Here is a 21,282-nt window from a genome sequence, read left to right as displayed (position 1 = left end):
TCACAAGTCAAGCATCTGTCAGTCGCTACAGTAATCCTATTGTTAGTGTGACATTTTGGGGGTGCACCATTTAAGCAACAGACACAAGAAATAATGACATTTTCATTAGTGGATAGAAGTAAGTACAGGATATCCTCCCAGTGGTTCACCCGGCCTTGTAGGGAAAGCTAGACTGACTTCCCATATGAAATTAAAGCCAGGCATCTGAATAAATGATGAATGTCAGGTGCAGCATGCTGTTGGACACAGTAGGCACTAGACAGCTGTTCTGGAGGAAGTACCAAGGTAGGAAACTCAGGCACCGTGCCCAATGCCATATCAGTCTAAGAACAGTCTAAGAATAGTCTACACACAGGACATTGACTCAGCTGTGTGTCACGCTGAGATTAGGAATTAATGTAGCACTTGATGAATTAACCTCTACACATGTAATGCAGAATTGCAGCATTGTGCTAGAAACTAAATACTATTCTAGAAAGTAGAAATGGTCTTCTTATAGCTCAATGTGTTTTACGATTTTGCATTATTATAGTATTAAACACAACCCTGGTCTTTAGTCATGTGGAGACAGGTGTAAAGGGGGTTATCCACTGTGTTATATGTGCTATGTACTCCAAGTGAGGCCAGTCTGAAACCTAAGATGGCCTTCTTGCGTCTAGCTGTGCAATGGTGCACATGTGCATGCAGTGACAGGGTGCCAACGCCATCAAAAGGAGCACCTGTCAACAGAGGCACTGGAACACAGTTTTATTCCAGGTGCATTGTGGGCCCTCACGGCGGATGATTGTCAGCAGCAAAGCCAAGAGTGAGGTTCTTTTGGCCTGCAGTAACTCTGACTGTACAAAGAAACAGTACACATCAATAACATCAGAGTATGAGCATGGCTTTGAGAGTTAAGACATCATTAACACAGATTTTTCTAAATATTATGCATTTTAATATCATCCTCATCTGATCATTTGCGGTTATTAATAAAAAATCTGTCACCACTATTCTGTTCAATTTTCTTTAAATGTTAATGCATTCAGAAGATTTGCCAGCTATGAAATTGCCCACTCTCAGCTACACCATTTAGAGCAATGGAGCAATGCTGTAGAAGAGCATTTTTTTCATGTTTGTAAAGGATGTGTGAGTTAAAAGAATCTTCTTCCATGGTACCAATCAAAGAAAAAACCTGTATAAAGAACATGAACAACAAAACGTTGCTCGAGTTATTCGTAATTGTAGTTATACATTACGGCAATGACACAGGGTCAAAAACGAATGCATAAGAGTCAAGTTACTCCAAATTTTAAAGCCATTTTTAATATAACGTGTGCTTTGCTTCTTTGAAACCCCAACAGATCACAATCTACTCAGGTAACGCAGACAGACAGGGAGCTGAGTTTATCAGATGGGCTTAAAAGACTGTTTCTCTAATTTCACTCATGGTTTCCATTTTCCTTCACTTAACCTCTATTTATAATGGATAGCTGTGTCATGAGTCAGCCAAATAAAATATGTTTTCAAGCTGACGGAGTAGTTTGTTTAAACAAGATGTGCTTTGTATGAAAAGATAAAATCGGAGAGCCCAGCCGTTCACCAAGCCACCAACAAAAGAAACAAAAACGTCCATCTAGGACGACATCCACCATTATCAATTGGTGCTGCCGTAGATGGACGCTGAACAGCTGTTTCTTCTGTTTCGTGGCTTTGTGAACGGCGGGGTTCTCCGATTTTATCTTTTCATACAAAGCACATCTTGTTTAAACAAACTACTCCGGCTGGGCTCTCAGATCCTAGCTAGCTAGCTAGCCATATGCTGGGCTATCTGTGGGAGAACCTCGTTTACTCTTATCCTACAACACTTTTGCAACATGCTAGCTAACGCTAGCTAACATGTTATCAGCTAGCGCTAGCTAGCTAGCTAGCTTCTCCAAATGTAGCTAGTGCTAGCTAGAGATAGATTTACCGCTTACTTGCTATTACACCAATGTGCTTCAATCATCCGAACAGAAAAGGGCCAACTTACCAGCAGTTTCGGCCTCAGTGTGTAAATTTGTTAAAGCTAGCTAGCTAGCTAAATTAGCCAGCTAGCTAGCTATCATGACTGGTTGTTTTTTTATCTGCATTGATAGCTGAACGAGCTGACGTCAATATAGTTCATTGCTCATTTTTAATATAGTTTAAAAATGCATTATTTAACATATTGATATGTTTTCACATTATATAGCTATATATATATTCATATATCACAAAAATGGACCGTTTCCCTCAACTGTTAAAGTTCACATAACCTAACCGTTGACTCCAGGTTTCCGTTGAATTTTGAATTTGAATTGAAAGTGACCGGTGCGCGCGGGCTGCAGGGGCCTCTGATTCACTGGACCCTGAACAGCTAGTTCTTCTGTTTGGTGGCTCTAAAGTCTTATATGTTGTTTATACATATAACATGTTTATTACCAATGGATGCTGCTGTAGATGGACGCTGGACATCGGTTTCTTTTGTTTTGTATCTTTATGAACGGCCGGGCTCTCAGATTTGATCTTTTATATCACACTTTGTTTAAACAAATTACTCTGTCAGTGAGTCAACTTCACGAACTCACCTCAACTTAGTTAGAAAAAGTCCTGAAAACCCCTCAGCCCTGAAACTTTACATTTATTTAAACATGATGGGCTAATAATAGTCTATTAGCATAAAACTGAACTGAGTGTTAAGACCAGTACATAGCAAAGCCTCATTGGAGTATGGCTGGACATCTCCAGCACTAATACAGATGTTGTATAACCACAAATTGTGTATTAGTTATTATGTTACAGATAAAACCCCCCTCCACCTGTAGGGTGCCATGTTGTGCCATACAAGTTTTTACCATTTTACCAACTCAAATATATAGGCCACTGGACAGCTGAACACACTTGGAGGAGAGCGCTAACTGCCACATCAGCTAAGACACCCATGCTGACTACCCTTGTGCTAAATGATGGGGAAAGGAAGGGCTAATTGGGATACGGTTCTGACTATTGATATTTTTTGAGGACCCATATCATACATATATAGGGGCAGTGATGGCTCAGCGGTTAGAGCACCAGGCTATCAATAACAAGGTTGTGGGTTCGATTCCCGGGCTCGGCAAGCTGCCACTGTTGGGCGCTTGAGCAAGGCCCTTTACCCTCTCTGCTTCCCGGGCGCTGGAGTTGGCTGCTCACTGCTCTGGGTGTGTGTGTGTACTCACTGGCCCTAGTTCACTTGTGTGTGTGTGTTCACTACCACAGGAGGACACATTTCACTGTACAGTGACAAATACGTGCACCTTTACATTTTTTTTTCTGAAATGAACTTATGGCTCCTCTATGTGGGTCTATGCTCCAATACCAGTCATAGTTCATTTTTGCATAGCCATTTTTAAACCATCCCAAAAATATTGGATGGAGCACCATCATCATTCCACTTCTACTGCTCCACAGCTCAATGCTGGCAAGCTTTAAACCCCTCTAGCCCACACCTGGTATTAGCCATGGTGCCATTCGGTTCATGTTTATCTGCTCTTGAGAGTCCCGTTCTATTTATCTGGTAGCAATTTGTAATACTTAGTCAACAGCAGTTACTACAGGATGCTAAGGGAAAAAAAATCTATAGTGCCTTAAAAGTCTTAGGTCTATAATATTCTGTGCATAAAATATTCTTGTAGAATGATATGATAATGATAAGTATTATAGGACATAATAGAAATGTCACGGTTTTTCATACTGCAGATTCATATTTTTATGGGCAAAAATAGTGGCAATTACCCAAAATTACACCTATGTAACAAAACTGTGCCCCACAAGAAATATATATATTTGAAATAATAATAAAAAATGGGTATTAACATTAGACCCACAACTAAAGTGTGGATCTGGATAATAGCAATGTGTTTGCTACCAGCCTACACATTTCTACAGCAGTTTTCTAATTAAAACGTAAAAATTAAATGTAAAATATTTTTAATCACTTTTTAATAAAAGGATCAATTTGAAAAATTAAGAATCGGGACTAAAAGTATTGATATTTAGGCATCGTTCAACCCATCCCTACTTTCTAACTGCATCTCTAACACTGGAAGGACTGGGTTACAGCAGTGGTTGGGGAGGTTCCCAGCTGTTGTGCGGGTCACTCATTGATGGGTTTCGAGGACATGCAGGCACAGTCTCTGTAAATATCCTTCAGAGGAGCTGGAGGGGATTACAGGGTGGGAGAAATGCTGCTTGACTGCTGGTGCCTTAAAAAGGAAGCAAAGCAAAAGCATCTGCAGGGAACAGATCAGAGAAACTGTAATTAATCCTAATAGCAGAGACCTTGCTAGAGGCCTCGGCTTAATACCACGCTGTAAAACACACTTTTAAAGTGACATGACAGCTAAACGTTCAGTGAGGGAGAATCCACCAAAATAAGCCACGGCTCATCTTTAAACTGAGGAACAGTACGCACATCTGTGAGATGTATAGGACCTAATCAAGCTATTTTGAGTCGGACACATTTACTTTTTCATATTCAGGCAAGTATGAAAAAGGATCATGAGCAATTTTATACTAAGCATGATTTGCTGTTTGTCATAAATGTATTAAGTTTATTAAGAAAAGTAGCCAACAAATTGAAATGTTCCCTGAAATGACAATTAAATACAGTGTGCTAGACAGGATGCACATAAAAGTTTATGATCCTCTTTATCTGCCAGTACTTGGCCTTAGCAAACACACCAACCATAAACCAGCTGACATGATAATCACAGATTATTCTGTGACCTATATTGCCCTCTGGTGTTCGAGAGGAGCGTGGCATCGTGAAGATTGGCACTAGGGCCAAACTACTATGAACATTTTACCACAGATACTGATTCCCATTTTAAGAGGATAAAAATGCAGATAATTGATGATGTTAATCGACAATTTTATACATTCCTCAGTTCAGGTTGGCTAACTCAACTCAAAAACAGCCCTTTTTTTAACAGAACCTTTTCAAAACAGCCCTAAATAACAAATATTGTAGCACTGGGGTTGTGTTTAGATACCCAGAACTCTGTGGGTTTATTTTCTTTTTTGCTGTGTCCGAAACTGTGTGAAAATCCAGGTCACTATACAGAGGACTATCATAGAGAACAGAATAAAAAAACGTAGTGAACGATTTCAGACCTTGTTATGTTTCCTCTGAGAAGCTGCCTGCGAATGTTTAAACCAAACGATGCAATGAATTCTGGGTATTATAGTGGACATTGTTTGTACACTACTTACTGTGGTGCACTGTTGGTTTAGTAAACCCCCAAAGTAGTGCCCTATGTAGTGAATAGGGCACAGTTTTCTCTTTGAGATTGTGTTCAATTAAGAAACACAACCTCTGCAGCAAATAAGTGACAAAGACTTGATAGGTACTAAAAGCTATATTGGTACTAAAGGTGCCTCCTTGTTGACAATGTTGCTAAATGTGAATGAGTGAATTACAAGCCAGGCCCATCAGGTGCTTCACATCTAAACAATAGAAATAGTGATGTTATTGTGGCATGTGCAATAGTTCACCCTTCCAGTTGTAAAGTCTCAGAACTTGGCCTTAATAAACATAATTAGAATTGGTTATACAGGTCATGAATTATCATTTGGAAATGACAATGCTGACAGCTGAGTGCTAACACTTAACAACCACTGGCACCTCCAAGCAACTGCCTGGAAATTAAGCTAATAGGTTGATGAAAGGGGGAAGGTTATAAAAAAGCAACAAATTGCTTACAGCTTGCAAGTTTCACTGTCCAAAAGCCATTCCAGATCCAATCATTTTTTTTGTCATGTGTTCAAGAATTGCAAATTCCTAAAACTTACAGCATCCCTTTAGTAGTCTTTTTTATTGAGGAAAATCAACACCAGACTTCATCTTTTTTTTCTTTTTTAGAAAAGAAACCAATTACACTGCACATCATTCAACAGGAACCTCATTCACATGGTTAGGGAAATGTACAAATTCCAGGGCCTCCAGCTTTAGTCACAGTGTACAGGATGGGCTGAGCTGTGTGTGTGTATGCGTATGCTAGGGCTTAAACACTAATAATATAGGATAATGTCTATAGGACAAATTTGGAACCTAAAAGCAGGATGGAGGGGACAGGGCATGCAAGGGATGGTTTAATAGGGGAGTGAACATCTTTATATCCTTAAATAGAAATATAACAGAAATAATTTTTAGTTTTACCTCATTGGCACGGATTTCAGTCTGCACACCGTTTCTGAATGTGTCCACTGCACAGGATGTGGTTGGAAGCACCACACAGAAGGTATAAATGTGTCATGTTAAAGAAGAAGCTTCTTAAGTGTTATTTTAATAGAATCCAGACCATACACAGACTGTACAGAAACATGATCATAGAAAATATGATAGAATCAACCTCAAAGCTTTACACATCCATGTATTACAAAAGTCACAGACACTGTGTCACTGGATCTCCCTTTTTACACAACGAACCATTCTCTTAAGCAAAGAAAATACTAAGGAGGAATTGAATGAGTGGCCAAAGTCACTGATTGCTCCAGTTTCCATTTTCCCAAATGGCTGGATGTTGAAAGGTCATGAAGAGCATGCCCCTGGCAACAACACCGTTTGGCAAAATGTAGGCCTGACTCTTTTGCACACTGCATCCTACATTTAAGTGTACAATAAATATACTCCTTAAATGTACTCCTTTAATGAAACGAGCAACATGAAATTAACATGCCTTAGAATGATCTTAGACAAACTCTGCAAATAGCAAATGCAATAGCTGCTTGTAGAACAGTGTGGACGTGGGTAAGAGATGGACAGTACCGCTGTGTACCAAGTGAAAATGGAGGAAAAAAAAAGATGAAGCCGAAAAAGGAGACTGACTAATACAACAGGATGCACACACACCTCTGTGGCGACCTCTGTAACCAGAAAGAAGAAACAAAGACACACAGGTCAGAGAATGTGAGCGTGAGAGTAGATCAGAAGTGGAAGACTGGTTTAACTAAGTGAACGGAAGCACATTCAGTTCAAGGGAGACACATGATTGTCACAGTGTAAACTCTATGACTAGGTTTGGGTTAGTAAATGTGCAGTATTTGGAAAGTGTGGTGCAAGAGTCGCAAAAAAGACGTCTTCCTAACTTCACCTTGCGTGTATTGCAAAAAGAAAGCAAGTGTACAGACTGAAAAGAACATTACAGTACTCAGTGGCCACTATACAGCTCTGTAAAAACATGTACCTCTTTATCTTCTTTATCTACTTAAAAGCAATGATTTCCAAGTGTGTCCAGTTGCGCTTGAACAAGCTGCACCAATGAACGCCCACAACCATTCTTTAGGAATGGGGCCTTTGTTATGTTTAAGTCAGTCAGTCATTGTCTTCAAGCAAACACAGACGTAAGGAGTGGAACTGTACCGCCTTGAGTTAGAAGCATGGAACCAGTCAGAAGATCTCCATTCGGTTCCACAGTAATACTCCTCATGGCAGAATTCAGGACGGCTGGAATCAAGACTACTCCGAAATGAAACCTAACTCTAGTTATTACAAAAAGTCCTGCAAGCTTGGCTGGTTTTTAAAGAATTATGAGCATGTCATGTTAATACTGCCATAAAACCTTCAACACGCCACTAGAATGCAGATGAAGTCTGTTGCACTAGACCAGGTAATGTACATATTGGTATGAAAAATCACAACGTCTCATCGTTATAAAACATAGATTTAAAAAAAGAACCGAACAAAGTGTTCTGTGAAGGTCCGTCCCCCTTGAGGCTATCCCCTCCTTTAAGTCCAGTTCTTTCAGTTTCATTAGCTGCCTCCGTGTGCCAGCAGCACACGCTTGGCTGCACTATTTAAAAACTAACACTATTTTATGTGAAGAGAAAAAAAATTATATATATATATGTATATATATATTTACACACACATACTGAAGAGTGTCGGAGGGAAGAGGGCAGAAGAGGGAGAGAACAATCAAAACATTTGCGAAACGTCGTCATCTGATGAAGAATTCATGGCAAACACTTACTTCGTCACTAAGGTGCACAGACTATATTAACATCAAGAAAGAAAGCAATAGCGATTACCACCAAAACTAATCAGGCCTGTGATGAAGTCAGAAAACTAAGTGCCTTTGATATGTGTGCATGTGTATGTTAATTGGGACATGTGTGACTGTATGTTAAAAAGTACAAAATAAATAAATACATAACAAAAGCATGAAGAAAATGAAAAAAAAAATCACCACAATATTCAATAAAATGAGGATTCCGAGCCTGTGTTTGTCACTAAATTTCACACACGCAGTTTCTACAACGGTCTCTCCCGGGAATGAGCTGCCACATGGATCCGTCCTTACCATATGGCAGCGACAGAAGTGTAAGAGGCTCATTTTTTGCCATTAGTCCACGGTCCATTTCGGTCCTTTCATGTTCTGTCAGTCTCTCTCTCTTTCTCTCTCTGTCTATTGCGCTGCTGTACATGTTTTCTTGTCACGAACCAACATCTCGGCAGGAGACTGGCACACCTCCAGAGGAGAGAGCTCATTCCATCTCACGTATTGCCCTTTTAAAGGGTAACCTTTCAATCTATCAGTACAGATTCCCCAAGTCATTGATGAAAGCGAACCAAACGAATGGTGATGATCATAATAAGCACAATAAGAGTGTTTTTCTTCCTCTTGCTTGCTTTTGTTCACCCCATGTTGCTGTTATTATAATCATCACCACTGTCGTCGACATAACACAGTACACAACAGTGAAGAGGTTCTGACGACTAGTACCGAGATGTCGCTGGCCAGTCGAGACACGGCCAACGTCGTCTCGCCTGCTGCGTGCTGGTGGTTTGCGGGAGGCGGGCAGTGGTGTGTGGGAGTCCCTCGTGGTGATCTTGCCTGGTTGCCTTGTGGGGACCTTCCCTGGCAGTGAACGCCTCCACAGGACGGGCTGCGCTCAGAAGCCAGGGCTGGCGGAGGAGGGAGTCAGTCTGAGAGGTGGAGCGAGTTGTGGAGCGAGAGTGCGCTCTGCCCATCCCCAGCCTCCACCTCTGAGGGTCAAACCTCCACCGATTGGATTTGGTTCATCTGGGCCCGCATCATCTGCACGCTGTTGAAAATCTTCTTCTGGTGGCCGGCTAGAGTGACTCCCACTCTCAGAATATCGCTGGGAGAATGAAAAGAGAGGTGTTAATTAAGCCATTCATTATTATCATTTCATTTCTTATCTATTTTCAAATGTAATAAATATAAATAAAGAATTGATTAAAGTTGGGTAACATCTGACAATCTGTGCAGTGACATAATTACTTAAACCAGCAGATTTGGGTTCTTCTACACTTCATTTGGAATGAAAACTGCAGTCACACTGGCACAGTGAGGAAAACACTGGACACCCTTTTTATGTTTTCTTTTATGTGTTAAGCTGGTTTGTTTTCCACATGTAACCAATTCCTTATAATGTATTTTATTTTTATTGTTTTTAAATTCATAGAAAGTTGTTTTTCCAACTAAATTTTAGTCAGCAAAGACAAACAGCTGCCTGCACTGGTAATGTCAGTCAAAGAGCCCCTATTGTAAGCAGTTCTTGGTCATGTTAGGCAGTAAAAAGTACCTGACCCTCTGATAACAGGCAGAGGACTGGCTAACAAAACTATTTGACCAAGGTAAGGAAGGAGGAAAGCTGGCAAATGCTTTCTCTGTCAGAGACTGTCCGGATATGAAATGCACGTTAATGCTAGGTTTAAACAGGCTCTTAGGGACAGAACAAAAAAAAAAAAAAAACATAGACCATGAAGATGTCCTTGAGGGTCTGTTTGAGAACCTTGGACCTAATAGACAGCCACGTTGAATAGAATAACGCTAAGTGATGGGGGAGAAGGAGGCTGTCCTCCGCTAGGAATCAATAGGCTCAACAAAGAAACTTACTCCATTGTCATTTGTGAAACAGCATCGAAGGAGGTAAAATCCTCGTTGGCAAAGTTCTCCTTGTACTGGCCCATCTTGATGGCATCCAGCCACTCATCCACACTGTTAAAGCTGGAGAAGTCTGGAGTGCTGCGATCCAGCAGAGGTAGATGCATGCTGCAACATAACCGCAGAAACACATTGTCAGTTAAGCTATAGAAAGCAGCGGAATCACTTCCAATATCAATTCTAAACAGTGTTATATTTATGAATGGGATGATATTCTGCAAGTGACAAAGGCACTTTTTACAGGACAGTTCTCATTTAAAAAAAGCAGCATATAGGATTTCACCTTTTACCATATATCATTTATGTACTCATTACAAGTCTAAAATCTGCATATAGATATATGAATATTTACCCTGAAGAGAGTGGGGTGGTGGCCTTCAGGCTGTTGGGATTGCGGATCATTTTATCCAGGGTGTTCACAATCTGGCTGAATTTAGGCCGGTTGTTGCGGTCCTTCTGCCAGCAGTCCAGCATTAGCTGATGTAAAGCATTGGGGCAATCCATAGGGGGAGGCAACCTATAATCCTGCTCTATGGCATTGATCACCTGAAAGGATTAACACAGAGATTACAGCGCTTGCACTGACAACATCAGGGAGTCGATAAATAAAGACACTAGTACCTTGACCTTTATTACTATTTAACAATCTGGCGGCTGTCTCAAATGTATTATTTACTGGAGAGTTTTAATAATTCTGTAGCTTTTTTGTCCACTAGAGGCCACTGCTGTTTAGCAAGACAATATTTTGGGAAACCTGTCCAAATGTTTGTGGACTTCTAATAACTGCATTCAGCTACTTTAAATTCCATTGTTGCTTGTCTGGTCCCTGTAAAAAATATTGCCAATAGAATATGACTTTCTGGAGCAGATACACTTGAACCTATTGATACCATGCCTAATACCAGGCGTGGGCTACAGGGGTATGAAGACTCCAAAGCATTGAGCTTTGAAACAGTGGAAAGAGGCTTTCTGGAATGCTGGAATGATGATGGTGCTCCATTCAATACGTTTAGGATGGGTTGGGGAGTTGGGATGAGGTGGCATGGTGATCATCCTACATCCTGCCCTCACTAATGCTACTGTCGCTAAATGCAATTAAAAACCTCAGAGCAATGCTGCAAAATGTAGTAGCAAGCCTTCCCTGCACAGTAGAGAGTAAACTTTTTTTAATACCCTTGATTTCAGAAAAACAATGAATGAGCAGGTGTCCCAGTACTTTTTGTCTATTCAGTGTAACAGGCTGTAAATAGTTGGTGTTACTAAAATGACTTACATCTTGATTGCTCATGTCCCAGTATGGTCTCTCTCCATAGGACATGACCTCCCACATGACGATGCCGTAGCTCCACACATCACTGGAGGAAGTAAACTTCCTGTACTGAATAGCTTCTGGAGCTGTCCATCGGATAGGAATCTTCCCTCCCTGAGGAGAAACATTTATTTAGCACTTGTCGGGCAATCAAAAACACAAACTTATCTGACATAGAGCACAAAAGCTAGAGTGGACTAGAGAATCGTGTGAGGAGTAGTTGGAGAGGTTGGTCTTTACATTTATATAGCCATATACAGATTCATCCAAACTCAAGAGAACCTCAGCGCATATCACTTATCACTTCTTTATTATAAATATTGTCTTGTCACATCTGGGTAAACATAGCATCGGGTCAGCATAATAGTGCTTTTACAGCATAATTCCAATATTCTTCACATTCTGTCAATTGTGTCATGATGAATGGACCAAAAGAAATGCATTAAAATGATTAAGGTTTGTTCCTTCTCTTGAAAATGTGCTGTTTTTATGTAAAAGTGACAATAAGAAGAATATTTCATGTTTATTCCCATGAAAATGTTGAGGATAAATTCTGCTGACTGAATAAATCAGCTGATTTTAAATCAGATTCTTTAAAATGATTAATTCTTCCATCCATCATCTTATTACTGATCCTGATCAGGGATTTGGTGGGTCTGGAGTCTGCCCCTACATCACTGACAGCAAGGCAGGAATACCTCCTGGATGGGGCACCATCCATGATCTTGATCTTGGTGAGTACTCATTTTTTTCTTTTCATTTTTTGATGACCTGATGACAGTTGTCATTATAGCTACATCACTAAAAAATATGGATATTTTGATCCACAGTCCCAATAATAATATTTGGATTTGGAGAATACTTTCCTCCCTGAGAAGAAGCTTTCACAGGCTCAGATGGAAGAGCCAGGAAAATCTTGTGAGTGGAAGTTGGTCTCTTCAGCTGTACACTCTACGTCTTCTATAATAAAGCCGATGTGTCCAATGACTGTGGCATACTGTATCTAAACCTAAAATATTTGTCCAAACCTGACAGAGCCTCACTATTCAGATCAGGTTTGGTTGGACATCATTTCTCAAATATTTATTGGGCTCGGGTCAGATTCCTGATAAATATTTGTCACGTCATGTTTGGGTTGACAACAAGCTCCACAAGGTCAGCATGATGTTTATCCACACTAAAAAATGTTTTTGATGAGGTCTGTTGATGAAAAGACATTCGCTGATGAATAAATACATATTAAGGCAGAAATGGAATTTGTGTACTGGACTTTTTGTTTACTGATGGTCCGATGATGGCTGCGTTATTGTCACTGCATTATTATCACTAGGATTATGGACTCCAGTCAGTGACAGTCAAATTCACTTAGGTTCAGACCTTCTATCAGAACACTTTCCTTCCCTGAGAAGGAACGTTCACTTAGCAGGTGTTGGGCAATTAAAAACCCAGATTTAGCTGACAGGCAGAAGTGCTCAGCTGGCAGAGACTGGAACATTGCGTGAGCCGCAGTGGTCTTTTCAGCGTGAACGCTATGTTTTCTCGATCATACGTAACCAATGCCTGTGATATATTCTGAAATGGAATATTTGTCCAAACCTGACGGGACCTTTCTATTCAAGTCAGGTTTGGATGAGTTTGGACATCATTTCAAAAATATTTATCCAACTTGGGTTGGATTTCTGATAAATATTTGCCATGTCATGTTTGATTTGACAGCATGAGAAGAAAACAGCATTTTTGTCAGCACTTAAAATGTTTGGAATAAGGGTTTGAAGACATTCGCTGATTAAATTTGGGTACTTAAGAATTTTTTTTGTTTATTTGATCTGATGACAGCTGCTGCTGTCACCACATTATTATCATTGACTGTGGACTCCAGTCAGTAGTGTTCACATTCGGGTTAGGTTCAGACAGAGAATTTCAGGCCCTATTTGAAGTTTTTGTCCTGATTGCTTTCACACCATACCACAGAACATTGTTCATAGAACCAATTGTAGTTCAGAGGGATACCCCCCCCCACCCAAAAAAAAATTGCCTTTTTTTTTCTTTGATTGGTTCTTCATGATTCCACAAACAATGTAAAATACACAATGTGTTTTTAATATGTAAAAAAATCTGATTCTGGAATCTAAATGGTCAATGGAAATTGTCTCTAGGGTAAAAAACTGTTTTAGTGACATGTAGAAGCTATTTGTCCATAAGTACCACAACAAAAACACATGCATGGAAACAAAGAGGTGGTTCTGCGGGTACTAGGAAATGCAGTGTCAGCTTCAAATAAGAAGTCTGAATCATTTAAAGTCAGAATCTTATGAACTTCAAAACCCTTTTCCTTCCAGCAGCTACTGCTCCACAAGGCTCACAGGAAACGTTTGCTACTGGCGACTAGGATTTAGCTTGATAAACAAAGTTCTTCAAGGGTCCTTTAGTAGGTCCATTGCCTTGTTAAAGGGTTCCTAAGCTAGGTGGAAAACCCTTTATATGTTTAGACAGTTCTATATAACCCCAGAAATCAGTCAAATAACACTTTTCCAACACTATATAGAATCGTTTTTGCTTAGAGTCGCAGCCACCTAATATGGCCTTAACCGTAAATATTAAACTGGTTCTATGAATTAAGCATAGCATATGTTTCATGCACTGGTCAAACTGTTTAGTTTAAATTTTCAAGTATTCTCCAGACCTTCCCCAGATGCCCATGCACCTGAGTCATGATTCCCTGCAAGGAGATTTGCTGGAGCACACTCACCAAAGCGCTAGTGTAAGTAGGGTCTGATGTATCGTCCTCCAGAAAGCGGGAGAGGCCGAAGTCCGAGACTTTGCACACCAGGTTGCTGTTTACCAGGATGTTGCGAGCTGCCAGATCACGGTGCACATAGTTCATATCGCACAGATACTTCATCCCAGCTGCAATGCCACGCAACATGCCGACCAGCTGAATCACAGTAAACTGCCCGTCGTTTTGCTGAAAACACAGACGATATAATGCGACAGAGTCGCAGGCAGCCTGATTTAGCGGTTGCAGTCTTCTACTGGAGAAGGTTGTTTATCTATCATTGGCATTCTAAACTATGTAACTGGAGCCCAGCAAGACTACATTTGGACCTGTAATGTCTTCCTATCCAGCTGTGCCTCCAGTTGGCCACATCTGGCCTTGGTCTATAGGGATGCCTGGCCAGCTGAAGGCCACAGAAGGATGAGTGGCATTGCACAGTGTCATAATGAGACTGAAATTGAGCTTAAAGAGGTTATAGCTAACAATAGCCATTGTATGTATATATAATACCCATATATATGGGTATGTTAAGGCCAAACAAAATAAAATGATTTAGGCAAGAACACACATAATTCATCAGTATGTGTATTACAAGACATATCTCAAAGGCAATATGAAGCAAAAGATTTGCAAGAATGGTAATTTTCCATATACTGTAGCCATAGCCTGTAGTTAAAGTTAATATCATGAGGTTTTGAGTGACTGTAACTGACTCAAATTGGTTGAACAGATGAAAATCATGCTAATGACTAAAAGGACTAAAGACTTACCCTAAGGAAGGAATCCAGCGAGCCATTCTCCATGAACTCTGTGATGATCATAACAGGGCTGCTTTTGGTCACCACCCCCTCCAAGTGAATGATGTTGGGGTGGTCAAACTGGCCCATGATACTGGCCTCGCTCAGGAAGTCTCTCCTCTGCTTCTCAGTGTAACCTGATTTTAGCGTCTTGATGGCTACCAGGATCTCTCTCTTTCCTGGCAGGCGCAAGTTGCCACTACACACCTCCCCAAACTCACCTAACAAACAAAGAAGCAGAATGATGTAATATAAAGGACAGTGGAACCACATGTGTTGTCACAGTCACAAATAATTCTGCTAATTATGAGAGAGATCTTTTTTCTGTTTTTGAAATTCGGAACAAAAATCATACTAGGATGTATCATTTATGAGTGAAGATTAATTAAAAATGATGTAAGATAACCATTGATTTGGGTTTCCGTGTAAAGTAAAACACAATTTTCCAAGAATTTATTAGAGTTCATTAGAGTTTAGAGTTCTTACTCATAATTACCTGCACCAATGACTTGTTCAATCTTCACACAGGACATGTCTATCTCTTTGGCAAACTCCCTTACTGCCTCGTTGGGGTCCTCATAAGTGAAAGGGTCTATGTAGATCTTCATTCCTGGCGACACTTAGAAAGAGAGAGTGGAGCTATATATATTACCAGCATTTAGAAACTCTGCTTATTTCCTTTTACATGATTATCTAAATGTCAATTTGGTGCTGAAGTACAAGTCTTCTATCTAATTAGAATGGAATATACATTGCCAGTACCAGATAGCACTAGCCAATCAGCAGACAGTATTGGTGGAATTATAAATAATATAGAGCATATAATTGCATATTTTGAGAAGGCCAGATATGAGCCAGCGTGTTAGTGTGCAGTCAGTCAGATAACACTAGCCAATATTCAGGGTTCCCAATCTTATTTCGGAAACATTTTCCAGCACTTAATCAGGCCATTTTCCATGACTTCCATATGTGACAACATACTTACAGTGAGTGTATTAAAAACCTTAATTAATTTGTTTTACTCAACATTCAAATATTTTCCATAAGATGCAAATCTATATACAATCTTTTAATATTCAAATATGAGGCACAGTGAAGACAGTTTAGTATTATTATATATACACTTTACTGTATTATTATAGACTATACTGTGTTATTATATATAGACTATATAAAAAGGAGGTCAAGTTGCAAGTTAGATACACACAGTGAGTCATGAACACAGTGAAAGCCTGCACATACAGTAGGTATTTTTTTTTCTATTCCTCATTCATTAGTGATGAACATGTGCATAAGTAGTGTCTTACATCCATATTTTAAAAAGAGGTACATCTTTCACCAAATTGGAAATTACCAGCAAATTACATGCAGCTAGACTTAAAATAGCTGTCCGATGCTATCAAGCAAGAAAACATTGTTTAAAAAGTTTTCTACTATTGATTGTAAACAAGGAAAGCTTGTCGATATGTGTTAAGAAATGTCCTATTTATCAAATACTGGTATAACTTCCTTATCCATTTAGAATATTAAACACTGTAAGACATGATGGCTAAAAAGAGTCTCCAAATGTCTAGGTTTTCCAGACTTTCCAGAACCACAAATATTGGTAGCAAAATATATACACATGTAATGGAGCAACAAAATGAGTAACAGATGCACATTAGAATTCTAAGTGGCAGCTTCCAAAAACATTCCCTAGACCCTCTTAGGTCAAATCATGGGCAGATTGGCTTGAGAGCAAGTTTAACTATTATGGCACAGAGCATTACAAATCAAAAAAGATGACGAGATGGAGATGGATAAAGACGTCAAATCTGATGGGAGAAATATTACACTCTTGTGCCCTTTTCTAGTCTGCTGCTGTGATTGGCTGGCCTGCCCTGCACTACTACTTCAAAGGGATAACATACTCATATTTCACGTCCTAAGCGGGTCTGAAAAGTTTAGTGATCGTACATGTGGTCTAAGGGAATTAGGGAGACATGGAGCGTCTGCTTTGAGACTGAGAGGGTTACTCACTGTGGCCGCTGGTGTAGTGCTGAAGCTTGTCTGTGTATTCGGAATCCGTCCTGTCACTGCCTCTCCTGAGGAGAAGCACAGACAGATGAACAGCTAAACAAAGCAGTGGATGCTAGGAAAAATCAATCGAGACAATCTGTACTTTTTATGGCTAGAGATTCCTCAGAGGAGGGTTTAGAATAACTCACCGGTTGCAGACAATAACGAGCACAATGACAGCGACAAGAAAAACAAATCCCGCAGCAGCAGAGCCGATGATGAGAGGCAGTTTCTCCTGCAGGCTGGAGTTGTACTCCTCTACACAAACACAAACACACAACAAAGACAACAATATATATATATATACAGCTTGAGCGAAGATGACCAGAGTGGACCATTCATTTTCCATAAAGTCAACACCATGCAACACAAAGCATCAGCATAGTCACGTCAGCAAAGATCGGCCAATAATTTCTCTTCAGTCAATTTATAAGAGCTGGCAGTTAGCAAAATTTCCAGACACTTCATTCCTTTTTTTACTGCCGCTTTTTGTTTCTGTTAGTTTATAGGAACTCCATAAAAGTAGCAGTAAGAGAGCACCGTGCCAGTGCAGTGTGTGGCTGCTCATTTTTGGAAAACCAGGAGCATGCTGGGATTGGAGCACTGACATCTGTTTTTGGCTGTGCTTTTGGCACACAGATGTATTGACATGCTCCATCTGACAGAAGTCAATGGCATTTCAGTGCCTGGCAGAGATTTTGAGCAGCAACGCTGTCGCTTGCCAGACAGCAGCAACTGATCAAACTAATCATGGACAAAGCTTTAATGGGTTTGAGCTGTCAAGATGCCATATGATATGACTGAGATGATTTTATGCTGACAAACAAAAACAGGGAAACATGAAGCTAGGGGAAATGCTATTCTCAAAGGAGTTGTTCAGAAAATAAAAAACATATGTGGGCAAGTTTTCAAGTTTTCTCAAAAGTGTGGTGTCTGAAGTTTGCTTCTATACACTGTACAAACTTAACCTGACAAAGTAACTGATTACAGGGTGCTTTTTTAGTTCAGGTTCTTCATCTCAGGTTGATTTGACTCAAAAATATTAGTAAATGTTCTGCGTCTGAAATTGTTTAACTATTTTTTTTTAAAGATTTTTTGTTTGTGTTTTCCTTTCCATCAAAACTGTGTTTTAATGTAGTTTAATTTGACAGCTCCAGAATGGTACAACAGTCTAACTGCCTGGAGACTACGGGCAATCGCCATTTTAGTGCTCTTTTGGCGAGCTGTCACTGCTTTTTTGCTATCATGAGGGGAAAAGTGCTCCTTGTGCATCTTGAAACGCACAAAAGGCATGTATAAGTCTCTTTACTACCCATGAGTGTGTTTTGGACGTAACGTGCAATAAACCAATCAGCGTATTACTGGCCATTCCCTTTAAGAGCCAGGCTGCTATTTCAGTGGTGCAAAGCGGGGGTGTACACCTGTCAGGTACGCGCCTGTGTTGACAATTCACTGCCAAGAAAGCATAGAACGTCTGACTGTTGACGTCTGCCTAGGTTGTTTTCAGTCAGTGGTGGAACTTTGTTTTCCGTTGCCAAGACAGCAATACACCAAAAATTTCCCTGAACACACCTCATTCCGAGACCACCATGCCCATCAGCGTAGACACATTTGCAAGCACAATTGCTATTAAAATGACGTAGGGCCTGAAAATAGACTGTTGGCAGGATGTAAGATAGCAAAGAGCATCACAATGCGCCTTGCACAGGGTGTAAGATAGGTGTGAATCCCATCAACAACCACAATCTGTGGTCAGGGGTCTGAGAATAGGATGGCCTCCCCCATGAGATAGTGGGAGTTGTAACCTACAGGAAAGGAATAACAAATCGGGGGGCAAGAACGCAGATCAAAAATCACACAATACAAAAAAATATATATATTACACAATATTTTAGCTGAAGCATTTACACTTTTACTTGGCTCAAATTAACCAACTCTTTCTGATTTAAGTTGATTTAAACCTCTCTAATCAGTTTGTCCCTCCTTTTCATCTGGTCTGACCGTAATATATTTACAGTGTAGTTCAGCACTGGAGCGGTGATGCTATGTAGCTATCATGAAGGGAGCTTATACCCCACAATCAGCCATGTGCAACACGCATGCTTAAATAATGACACACTTGCATCCAACCACATTAAGTTCTTACGTTATCTCACATACACTTGGTTTCTGACAGGGTATGATCTACTATTTTTAAAAATGGATGAAAGTACAGTGCGTAGATGTAAACAGCAGTAAAACACAACATAAAATTCCTCCTTATGTCTCCTTGAACAAAAAATGTTATAGATAAGGCAAATGTAAAAGACATGAACTTTGCTTGGTGCTCTCTGACTGAGTTTAAACTCCCATTACATCTGTGCAAAACTGTGCAGAACTCAACAGAGGACTTTTTTTTTTTTTGGTATCCATACCTTCAGTCATAGTTTGGAAGTACATTTTCCCACTGAAGCGTCCAAATCCCGCCACTGTCCGAGCTCGCACCTGGAACACGTAGATGGTCCCTGGCTTCAGGCCCCGGACCACCACTGTGTTAGTCTGGCTCCTCAATACAGAAGAGTTCAACTCTGCCACGTTCTGGAAGAGATCAATGTACCAAGATCTTCTTTCGTGTCCTTAAAAGTCACAGTCATGATGATTGCAACATAGACACCAGTTTTCAGTCCTCCAAGCTTTTCTTTAAGAGGATGTAGGCTTAATAAGTGCGTGTAAGATAAAAAGTGTGATTACCTTCTCATAGTACTGCAGCTCATAGTCCAGAATGACTCCATTGGGCTGGTCTGGTTGTGACCAGGACAGAGTGATGCTGTCAATAGTTCTACTAACCTGATGCATGATGGACACCACTGAGGGAGCTGTGGAGACATAGGAGACATAAGAGGAAAAGAGGGAGTTGGTAATAAAATTTGATTTAAAAAATGTAAGACCTTTAGGGATCTTCAGTGCTGACAAAAACTAATTTCTTTATTATAAAGTGTTGCTTAATTTAATGATAACCTTCTAAATTAACTTAAGTAACAAATACATTATATGAACAAAAGTATTAGGACACCTGCACATTCATTGTTTTTCTAAATTCAAGTGTATTAAAAAGGTTTGTCCGGCTTTTGCTGGAGGATCTGCCACCTCTACTCTCCACTCAATCTCTTCTGTCCAGGGAAGGTTTCCTACTAGATTTTGCAGCATTGTTGTGAGGATTTGATTGCATTCAGTGACAAGAGCATTAGTGAGGTCAGGATGCTGGATGAACATCACCCCACATCATCCCCAACTCCCTAAATCATTCCAAACATTTTGGGTGGAGCACCATCCTTCATTCCAGAGAACACAGTTCCACTGCTCCAGAGATCAGTGCTGGGGGCTTTATGTCCTGAATGTACAATGATGTGAGAAATTCCTCACATCACTGAATCATGGAAAGAACTTCTATTTTCACAACAAATTAAACATAAAGAGCACAAAGACTACACATGCATTCAAACGATGTAAAAGATCATCAGTTTTTTGTATCTACTTTAGGTAGTTGGCTCCTGCACAAAGTACCCCCAAATAAGACCCTTCAGTTCTGTATAGAGCACAGGGGAGTCTTTACGTTAGATCAAAGTAAAGAGTAAGTATTCTGCCTGTGGAAAATACAGACACTGGAAACCTCCAAGCAATAACACCTCATTTCATTTACTGCCCCGAAGAAGCCAAAAGAGGCAGAGTGTTAAAGCTGAAAGATACACCGTGACGTTATTCCCTTTTCCACTTAACGAACAATCAGATCATTGTGCGTCTCAGGCTGCTGCTGTGAGCATCATTATCCAGCTAGAGCAGTAGTGGGCAGCAGAGTACATGAGACTTTGTCTTGGCATGCTTGCCTGCACAGAGCATACATTTTCTGTAGGCAGACAAGGGATGCTGTTTTCCAGACAAATGCTTGTTCGCTGGACAAGCGTGCAGATATTAGGTCAGGCTGTTTTCCTGCTTCTTCTGAGCCCAGTTGTTTTTAAAGTATTAATTAATCTTATTGATATGATGTCAAGGGAAAGAATGTGAAATGATTGCCCTTTTATTTCATATTTATGCAACCGTATCCCTGTTTAATACACACTGATGGCTGATGGCAATACATTACAAATGGTATTTATCTTTGGTGAGAAGTAGAGGGCTTTTTTCTGCCATTGGCTGATTGCGCTGGGAGTTCCAGGACTTAGGCTGTAAAGCTCCCTGTGCTCTAGAGGCTGCTGAGTAGAGCCCAGGAATATTAAACACGCTAGAGCGTGCAAAAGCAGCAGGCCAAGCGCCGTTAGCCTTTTTCTTTCACCATGAATTCCATGAAAATGCTAGTACTCATGAAGGGGGTCTCCATCACTGAACCCATTTTAAAGAACTGGTATGCTGGTC

General features: G+C 40.2%; 1 protein-coding gene across 2 annotated transcripts in view; it reads right to left on the bottom strand.

Moving 5' to 3' along the window:
- Positions 1 to 6,310: 6,310 nt before the first annotated feature.
- The window catches only part of ephb2a (eph receptor B2a), a 72,902-nt gene continuing 57,930 nt past the window's right edge, over positions 6,311 to 21,282 (bottom strand). The window contains exons 6-16 of one of the 2 annotated variants that reach the window (XM_072656372.1): positions 19,624 to 19,748; positions 19,308 to 19,470; positions 17,043 to 17,151; positions 16,855 to 16,919; positions 15,332 to 15,454; positions 14,809 to 15,056; positions 14,012 to 14,227; positions 11,227 to 11,376; positions 10,306 to 10,499; positions 9,906 to 10,061; positions 6,311 to 9,144 (exon numbers count right to left, since the gene is read on the bottom strand). In XM_072656372.1, the coding sequence (XP_072512473.1) occupies positions 9,036 to 9,144; positions 9,906 to 10,061; positions 10,306 to 10,499; positions 11,227 to 11,376; positions 14,012 to 14,227; positions 14,809 to 15,056; positions 15,332 to 15,454; positions 16,855 to 16,919; positions 17,043 to 17,151; positions 19,308 to 19,470; positions 19,624 to 19,748 (1,658 nt within the window). In that variant the 3' untranslated portion in view covers positions 6,311 to 9,035. The remainder of the gene's footprint in view (positions 9,145 to 9,905; positions 10,062 to 10,305; positions 10,500 to 11,226; positions 11,377 to 14,011; positions 14,228 to 14,808; positions 15,057 to 15,331; positions 15,455 to 16,854; positions 16,920 to 17,042; positions 17,152 to 19,307; positions 19,471 to 19,623; positions 19,749 to 21,282) is intronic. The other variant, XM_072656373.1, reaches the window with a different exon arrangement.

Source organism: Salminus brasiliensis, chromosome 14 (genome assembly GCF_030463535.1).
Source record: "Salminus brasiliensis chromosome 14, fSalBra1.hap2, whole genome shotgun sequence".
Classification (NCBI taxonomy): domain Eukaryota; kingdom Metazoa; phylum Chordata; class Actinopteri; order Characiformes; family Bryconidae; genus Salminus; species Salminus brasiliensis.
The sequence above is the reverse complement of the archived record's forward strand: the minus strand, read 5'-3'. Positions and strand labels throughout refer to the sequence as shown.